The sequence below is a fragment of the Sorghum bicolor genome, chromosome 1 (assembly GCF_000003195.3).
Source record: "Sorghum bicolor cultivar BTx623 chromosome 1, Sorghum_bicolor_NCBIv3, whole genome shotgun sequence".
Taxonomy (NCBI): Eukaryota; Viridiplantae; Streptophyta; class Magnoliopsida; order Poales; family Poaceae; genus Sorghum; species Sorghum bicolor.
Window position 1 is genome coordinate 21,173,772 of NC_012870.2, and position 9,990 is coordinate 21,183,761.

Consider the following 9,990-nt stretch of genomic DNA (forward strand, 5'->3'; position numbering starts at 1 on the left):
ACCCGGTCAATCACTTCTCTACTCATCTTTGACCGGCAAAAGTAAAACCCTATGTTTATACCTTTGCCTTGATAACTTTGCTCCTCGTCTATCACCATGATTTCCACTTCATGCTTCATCCCTTTGTGATCATGTGGCCACCTTTCCATGCCACAATGCACCTTCATCTCATGTGTTGCTATGCCTAACTCAAATCACTTAAACACAAGACATTAGCAACTTGGTGTCATTAATTACCAAAACCAAACTTGAGCTTTCAGCATGTTTCATAATAATTGTTTCAAAAAATGGGCACCCACTTTCACCGATCTCAGCAGCTCCTTGTAATAAGAGTTGTCCATATAAGGATCGATTTTTTTACTAAATGGTCCAAAACAGACACATGCATTGCTAAATTTTTAAAGTCGCCCTAAACTTATGTATAATCACAATAAAAAATCATATTCACATGCTCATAAAATTAAAAACCAAAAGAAAAGTAGCCCTCTTGTATCTCATGTCCCTCCCAAAGGAGAAGATTGTAAATATATAAATCATTGACATAGAGGAGCAAAATTCACATGTTTCATACGTGTATAAAAACATTATGCATGATATATCACAATATCTAGGTTGTGCACCACCATATGAAAACAATTGTCAATATAAGGTTGAATTTTCCTTGATTGTGGCAAGTATATTTTAAAAGCAAATGAACATGGCACATTAGAAGTCCAAAACAATGCACATACATTTCATTGGGACATTTTACTAAATGGTCCTATACAAACACAAAATCATGATAAAAAATATAACCAACCCCTCATGTTTTTTAAATAAAAAAACAATCTTGTTATCTCGCCTTTGATTACATTGGTGAAGAATATAAAATATATGCAATCCTCATCTTGACAAATGAATTCAAATATAAAGAATCCTTTGCAATAACTCCCATTGATTTAAATATATTTCTATTTTTTCTATCATCATAAGTATCAAAAGTCAAGAGGACCTAATTTTCTCTATTTCATATATCTCAATTGTCTACCACCTTTTGGCAAAAGAGATATATAAATAAATATCAAAATTGCCACAAAAATCGAAAGATATTGTGGAAATAAATGAATATGTCGCATTCTAAGTTCAAGAAGTGGACATTGATTTTATTTCTAGCTTTACAAAATGGTCCTAATAATATATAGAATCACAATAAAAATTATATGCACAAAAAAATAGCAAAACTAATAAAAAATAATCCCCTTGTATCTATCATCACTTCCGTGAAGGAGAAGAATGCAAATAGGTAAATCATTAGATTAAAGAGCAAATTTTGCATGTTTAGTGTCAAAAGGTATACAAAAATATGTACCCTCTAGTTTTGTCATCTTTATCAACTTATATAACTGTTCCACTAAACATGGAATGCACATATCAAAATATCATAGCATCTTTTAGTTGATTTGCACAGGAATAAATTTAGTCTCCAAATGAATGGCGTAAATACTGTATCGCCTTATCCTCGTTGTGGTCGTCATATAGAACTAATTCATTTTGATCATTAGCATGGTTTGCGGTTTAGTATGTTATTATAACTTGCCACGAAAAACATCTACTCTTTCGTAGTCCTCATCTTAATACAAGAATATTAATATGACTACATAAATATAAAAATAGAACAAATTATTGAAAATGCCTAAAGTTAAACCACTTAAATACACAAAGCTCTAACTTCTACCTATTATAGAATCAAAAGAAAGGCTCCTAAAAATGTAGGAATTTTGTAGGAATCATAACAAAAATTTGTAGAAATTAGTTTATTTTTAGGAAAACACATAAAATAGATAGAAAAATTAAAAGCAAATGAACTTGGCACATTAGAAGTCCAAAACAATGCAAATATATTTCATTAGGACATTTTTACTAAATGGTCCTATACAAACACAAAATCATGATAAAAAAATATAATCACATCCTCATATTTTCAAATCAATAAAAACAATCTTGTTATCTCTCCTTTGATTACTTTGGTGAAGAATACTAAATATATGCAATCCTTATCCTGAGCAATGAATACGAATATAAAGAATCATTTACAATAACTCCCATTGGTCTAAATATATTTATATTTTTCCTATTCATCATAAGTACCAAAAGTCAAGAGGATCTAGTTGTGTACTATTTCACCATATCTCAATTGTTTACCCCTTTTGGCAAAAGAGATATATAAATTAATATCAAAATCGCCACAACCATCGAAATGTATTGCAGAAATAAATGAATATATCACATTCTAAGTTTAACAAGTGGACATGGATTTCATTTCTAGATTTATAAAATGCTCCTAATAATATATACAATTGCAACAAGAAAATATATTCACATGATAAAAAATATCAAAACTAACAAAAAAATTATTGCCTTGTATTTATCATCATTTTCCTAAAGGAGAAGAATGCAATTAGGTAAATCATTAAAGAGCAAATTTTGCATGTTTAGTGCCAAAGGTATATAAAATGTCCACCCTCTACTTTTGTCATCTTTATCAACTTATATAACTATTTACCCTAAATATGGAATGCATATATCAAAATATCATAGCATCTTTTAGTTGATTTACATAGGAATAAATTTAGTCTCCAAATGAATGGCATAAATAGTGTATCGGCTTATCCTCGTTGTGGTCATCATATAGAACTAATTTATTTTGATTATCCAACGTGGTTTGCAGTTTAGTATGTTATTATAACTCGCCACAAAAAAACACCTACTCTTTTGTAGTCCTCGTCTTAATACAAGAATACATTAAAAATGACTATTTAAATGTACCCTCCTTTTATATATAATCTACAAAATAAAAATAGAATAAATTATTGAAAAATCCTTAAAAAAAATAAACCACTTAAAAACACAAAGCTCTAACTTCTCCCAATTATAGAATCAAAATAAAGGCTCCTAAAAATGTAGGAATTCTATAGAAACCATAGCGAAAATGTGTAAAAAATAAGTTCATTTTCAGAAAAAAAAAAGAAACACTAAATACATATTACAAAGAGGACCTAAAAGAAAATTCGTAGGCCACCTCTCTCTTACCTAAAGCCTCCCTCTAAATAGCAACACCCACCCCTCCCTCTCCTGTCCTCCTCATTATTCCCGGGCTTCCTCCTGTGTACACCGCTCCCGCCCCGCCTACCATTTAATCCCCACCTCCCCTGGCCTCTGCCGCCCCGCCCGCCGCACAGAATCGCTTTGTACACCCGGCGAGGGCCTCCTTGAAACCCTAGCTTGCCAAGCCCCGCAGGGTCATGGGCAAGTACATGCGCAAGGTCAAGGTTTCCGGCGAGGTCGCCATCATGGATGTGTCCTCCGCTCCGCTCGGAGTCCGCACCCGCGCGCGCGCCCTCGCGCTGCAGCGCCTGCAGAAGCAGCAGGCGCAGGGGGAGGAGGGCGCCGGCGGCGAGTACCTGGAGCTAAGGAGCCGGAGGCTCGAGAAGCTGCCGCCAACAGCAGCGCCCATGAGGAGGAAGGCCGCGGCCGCGGCAGCCGCCGCTAAGGAGGAGGTGGAGGCGTCGTACGGGGAGAACATGCTCGAGTTGGAGGCCATGGAGAGGTGAGTTTTTTTTTTCCAATTTTCTGCCGCGTTCTTGGGTTGCTTGCTCGGGTTTATTAGGGGGGGATTAGCGGATTGCGGTTTAGGGGGGATTATATGTCGTACCAAGATTTTTTTTGTGTCAGAAAGTTGAAAGTGGCGCTATGCGTTTCTATTTGAATGTTTTCGGTGTTTTCCTTCCCCTTTTTCGCGCGGTGCGTTCGGCTTCAAATTGGGACTCATGCAAATTTCCCCGACACGCTTGTAAAGCTCATATGCTTTCTTGCGAATTTTTTCTGTTCTAGGAACCCCTATTTTGCTAATTCTTGCCGTGCTCTCCTTCCGCTTAAATTTTCGGCGGTGTCTCTTGCGTTGTCTTCTGAAAACAAAAGTTATCCCCAAATTCCTGCAAACGCTTGCCGCCGTCCAATTTCACTCCATAAAGGGCCTTTTTTTTTCCTCTCGCTTGGTTTGAATCAGCAGCAAGCTAGTTGTGCTCAATATTGTACCAGAGCTGGATTAATCCACTAGCTTAGTGGGGTTTCTTGCAGTGGCCAGCCATGGCGTCCTCCTTTTCCATAGTGGAAGGGAAAAGTGGCCTCCTTTCCCCTTGTTCTTTCCCCTTACCCATGGACTCACACGCCCCCTGTTTCTTTTGCTTGGGGGAGACGAGACGAGTAGTCGGGGACCCCTCAAATCTTTTACCAATCAAAAGCCCTCGTCACTTTTCGCAAGAAATTTCTCTGTTCCGCCCCCCGGAAAAGCGCCCTCTGCTCTCGCCCTCACAGCCTCATTTCTGGCTTGGGTCTCTCTCACCACTGGCCTGTCACTCTGGGTTCTGGAACGCGAGGAAATGGCATGTCCTTGCAAGGTCTCTTCCTGGGCCATGGCCCCAAATTGGCACCGCCATTAAATGTTTGAGGTGAAAGGGAGTGGGACTCCCTCCCCTTCTGGTACTAGAGGTTTTTCTTTTTTTCTTTTTTATCCTTGCTGGAGCTAGGGGATGGAAGAACATTTCGAGATAAGGAAACTGGAGTACGTCATATCTTTGCTCAGCTCTTGATATAAATGTTTTTGACAGTATCACGAGCTTGTTTGCAAATGTTTTTGGCCCTGCTACTTGCACAAGTGGTCCTCTTCCCTGCCTAAACAGGTCAGAATCCATGTTTAGCCCTGCTACGATTAGCCCCATCTATAGTTTGTAGACTGAACGCTGGCTACATGCATTGCACTATGAGCAGCCAAGTATACCCCCATTGTGGGGGCACTTGCTCGCATGAGAGAGATGAACGACAGCAGCTTATGCTGTGCCTTTTCTTTTGTCGTTCTTGGTTCACCATCTCGGGGCACTTGTGGTGTCTTGGTGTGGGGGTTGCATGCTAGTAGGATTGCTAGTACTATCCAAGAGCGCTTCTATTGGCTAACCCGTGCCGTTTGCAGCTCTAGGCCTTGTTTAGTTCCGAAAAGATTTCGGATTTCGGTACCGTAGCACTTTCGTTTGTTTGTTATCCAATTACGGACTAACTAGGATCAAAAGATTCGTCTCGCGATTTCCAGCTAAACTGTCTAATTAGTTTTTGCTTTCGTCTATATTGAATGCTTTATGCATGTGCCGCAAGATTCGATGTGACGGAGAATCTTGAAATTTTTTTGCTTTTTGGGTGAACTAAACAAGGCCCTAGCCATGGCGTGATGGGTGCACCGCCTAAAGGAGGGACCATAGTACGGAACAATAGTGAACCTGAGCCTCTAATCCCTTTGGGCCCTCCATGTATGGCAGCCTAAACAGTAATTGGAGGGTGGAGGTGTGCACTACTATGATCTGAACAGTGCGTGTGTTTGTGTAAATCATGCTGCATCAGTGGCCACCTCCGAGCATAGCCAAGCCAGGTGCATGTTGCTGGGCCACTGTTTGCCTACCTCATGCAGTTTCGGTTCTGGGGTTCGCCTGCCTTCGGTGTCGTCTCGGGCGAGAGTGAGCCTTACCTACACATGGGGCTGCGAGTTGGGGCTCTCTAGTCCTAACCATTTTGTTGTTTCCTCTGGCTGGATGCTTGGTTGTTGTCGGCTAGCCTTTTTATGGTACCTGAGCTGGATATCGAGAGGAATGGTAGATTTGCAGGACCACAAATGATGATGATGTGCATACTGGCCTTGTTTAGTTCCAAAATATTTTGCAAAATCGACACTGTAGCATTTTCGTTTGTATTTGACAAATATTATCCAATCATGGACTAACTAGGCTCAAAAGATTCGTCTCGTCCATTTCGACTAAACTGTGTAATTAATTTTTATTTTTGTCTATATTTAATACTTCATGCATGTATCTAAAGATTCGATGTGACGGGGAATCTGAAAAATTTTGCAAAATTTTTTGGGAACTAAACAAGGCCTTACTAATGGTTTTGTATTACGTTTTTAGACATTTTTTTGTTTGTTTGTTGAGAATTTGTCTGGTGTAACATCGGAATTAGAGAATTGGCCTTGCTTTGTATGGAATTGGCTTCAGACTTTTCATGTATACTAACCTTGTTGCTTGCAGGGGTACCAGGGAGACGACGCCCTGCAGCTTGATTAACTCTGAGATGATTGCCACTCCCAGAACTCCCGGGTCCACAACAAGATCCAATCACTCTTCCCACCGCAGGGTGAAAGCTCCTCCGGTGCACGCCGTCCCAAGTTCAAGGGAGATGAATGAGTACTTCGCTGCTGAACAGCGACGCCAACAACAGGCTTTCATTGACAAGTACGTGGCCTCTTATGTATTCAGTTAACCAGTTACATAATCTGTTTTGTCGATTCTTGATTCATTAGAACTTATTCTTATGCTTTTCTTGATGATGCCTTGCACTAACCACAAACATGTATGATGTATGGCTTAATCTTCAGGTACAACTTTGATCCTGTAAATGACTGCCCTCTCCCAGGCAGGTTTGAATGGGTGAAGCTAGACTGATTGATTCAGAGGACAAGAGAGCAGCAGCATGGAACTCACCTCCGCTCCCTCCACCACCGCAGTGTCGTGGCAGTGGCGCATACCGTTGTGTTAGCTTTGTTTCTGTTGTAAAAACTTAGTGTTAGCCTGTAGCCTTAATTGTCGTGTGTTACAGTACAGAACTGATGCTGAGTTACAACACCCTGATCTGTTCCCTCAACTCCAATGTAACCCTTAACAGCTCATTCTGTAAGGAACCTATCACCCTGTTACCAGTTGCTGAATTAGTGAACTAGAGCTAGATAATGATGTTTTATCATAGTTGTTAATAACTTGTCGTCTGTGATGTTGCAGTTGATGTAATTTTTGTGTACGATCCTGCTCTTTGTATCTCAGTATCTGCAAAGCTGGCTGCCATGGTTGAACTTTTGGGGCCTTGTGCTGTGCCCTTCCATGACTGGCAGTGGCATCTTCTCTCTCAGGCATCAGGATGCTGCTGCTTGTGTCATTATTGCTGGCCATGCTTTGCATTTGCTATGCTCAATTGCTCCTGCATTCTCTCGGTTGCTGCCATGGTCATGAGAGTTTGTAGCCTGCTTGGAGTCCTCCATCTGATGATTGGTGAATGCTTGCCAGTGGTGCATGCTCGCAAACTTTTGTGCATTGTGGGCTGATCTCCACTTGTGCTTAGTGGCTGATCCTTTCACTGCGTGTGCAAGCTCACAGTGCCCTTTGGCTGCTGTGATGACCGGATTCGGGCATGTTGCGCTGCCTGGCACAGCTCTCTCTCTTGAGCCTTGTTTAGGCCTTGTTTAGTTCGCAGAAATTTTCAAAATTCTCCGTCATATCGAATCTTTGGTCGCATGCATGGAGCATTAAATATAAATAAAAATAAAAACTAACTGCACAGTTTATCTGTAATTTGTGAGATGAATCTTTTGATCCTAGTTACTCCATGATTGGACAATGTTTGTCAAATAAAAACGAAATGCTACAGTAGTCAAAAACAAAATTTTTTGGCAACTAAACAAGGCCTACTCCAAAATTCATTTTTTTTTAAGATTTCCTATCATCGAATCTTGCGGCACATATATGGAACACTAAATATAGAGACGAAAATAAAAAATAATTGCACAATTTATCTATAATTTACGAGACGAATTTTTTAAACCTACCTAGTCTATAGTTGAATAATAATTATCAAATGCAAACGAAAGTGCTAGGTATCAAAATCCACTAAACAAGGCTTTAGTCCCTAGGCCTTGTTTAGTTCCAAAAAATTTGATGAAATCGACACTGTAGCACTTTCGTTTGCATTTAACAAATATTGTCCAATCATGGACTAACTAGAGTCAAAAGATTCGTCTCATCAATTTCGATCAAACTGTGCAAATAGTTTTTATTTTCGTCTATATTTAATACTCCATGCATACGTCTAAAGATTCGATGTGACGGGGAATCTAAAAAATTTTGCAAAATTTTTTGGGAATTAGGCCTTGTTTAGTTCCCAAAAAAATTTGCAAAATTTTTCAGATTTTCCGTCACATCGAATCTTTAGACACATGCATGAAGTACTAAATATAGATAAAAATAAAAACTAATTGCACAGTTTGGTCGGAATTGACGAGACAAATCTTTTAAGCCTAGTTAGTCCATGATTGGACAATATTTGTCAAATACAAACGAAAGAGCTACAGTGTCCATTTTGCAAAATATTTTGGAACTAAACGAGGCCCCAAAAATTTTTGCAAAACTTTTCAGATTCCCCGTCACATCGAATCTTTAGACGTATGCATGAAGCATTAAATATAGACAAAAATAAAAAGTAATTACACAGTTTGGTCGGAATTGACGAGACAAATCTTTTAAGCCTAGTTAGTCCATGATTAGACAATATTTGTCAAATACAAACGAAATTGATACTATTCATATTTTGCAAAATATTTTAGAACTAAACAAGGCCCTAGTATTCTTACCACAGTGCTGGACTGCTGGTGACTGGTCGTGGTAATGGTAACTGGTAAAAAGAGCGCCCTTTCCACAATATATCCTCTCTGGTGGTGCCTACTACCTACACACTGGTCCAGGGGGCTTTTCTCTTTTTTTCACTTGCCTTCCTGACCTTTCCTTTTAGGCCTTGTTCAGTTGGCGAAAAATTTTGATTTTGGCTACTGTAACACTCTCACTTGTATGTGATAATTATTGTCCAATTATAGAATAACTAGGTTTAAAAGATTCGTCTCGTAAATTATAAATAAACTATGCAATTAATTTTTGTTTTCGTCTACATTTAATACTCCATGCATGCGTACAAAGATTCGATGTGATGGAGAATTTTGAAAATTTTTGGGAACTAAACAAGGCCTTAGTTGCAAATGGCAAGATCCTTTTTTCTTTGAGTTGCAAATGACAAATATTTTGATTTACTGGATCGACTCTTTTTGTACAAGGAGTGGTGGGTGCTTGCTTCTTTGAAATCTTTTACTTCGGGGCTACTTTCATCGGCAAAGGTAGGGTTTTTCTTTGGCTCCATGACTTGTATATATTGGGCCATGGTCAGTATAGACGCCAAAATAAGCTGCCCCTTGTATTTACTTCTGAAATCTCAAGCTAATGCACAACTAGCAGTGTAGTGACTGGTTTTACTTTCAGGACATGGTTTAACCATGTTACGCACAAATCTGATTCCTTTGTTCTTGACAAGACCATGCCAGTGCATTTCATACTATTAAACTAGTGGGCACATCCGACAGAAGTACAAATTCTGATGAGTACAATCCATGTCCTGTCATTATCTTATCTGAAACAGTTTCTCTTTTGAAATGTTGTAGTACCAAATATTACCAAATTCCTTAGAATCTTGCTGCAGGTTTTATTAAATCTGGTGATGAGACGACTCAGCCCATGATGCTGTTCACTTTAGTAATGGCAAAACTATATGACGCTTCTGTGAAGCTAATAACTGTTATGAAGGACACTGATTCCTCCATAGTGATTATCAGGTGAAATTAGTACTCAGTCCAGGAATGTCAAATTTTGTGATGACGTGGCCAGGCACAGTTTCGTCATTCAATCAATGCTATACAGTAGGAAAAACATAAAAAATTGTGAACATTGTGAAACCTTATCACTTTACTATGTTGATAGACATACAACTCTTTCTACAGGAGTCTGCAGTGTTACAAGATGATATTCATTTTCCTTTTGTACAGGAGCACTACGGGAGGAGAGTTCTGCTGAAAATTTTCAACGACATTCCAGGTTGCTTTGTAGCATCATTGCTGATGCAGCTCTTCCAATGTTGATGAGTATCCAAACTCTACTCGAACAGACGAACACATTGGTCACTGGGCCAGTAACAGCACTTGGTGGATCTTGCTGACAGGCAAATTTGGAGGCATCATTTTGAGTGCGCCAAGAACCAAGAGCTGCAAAAGACAAGGGTGACTGAAAGTGAAGGTAAGAGTTGGAACTTGGCTATCATGTGTAC

General features: G+C 39.3%; 1 protein-coding gene across 1 annotated transcript; it reads left to right on the forward strand.

Annotated features, from left to right (window-relative positions):
* Positions 3,115 to 6,925, forward strand: LOC8070496 (cyclin-dependent kinase inhibitor 4). Its single transcript, XM_002464454.2, has 3 exons — positions 3,115 to 3,586; positions 6,108 to 6,311; positions 6,455 to 6,925. The coding sequence occupies exons 1-3, from the start codon at positions 3,282 to 3,284 to the stop codon at positions 6,519 to 6,521; spliced, it is 576 nt and encodes a 191-aa protein (XP_002464499.1). The 5' UTR covers positions 3,115 to 3,281; the 3' UTR covers positions 6,522 to 6,925.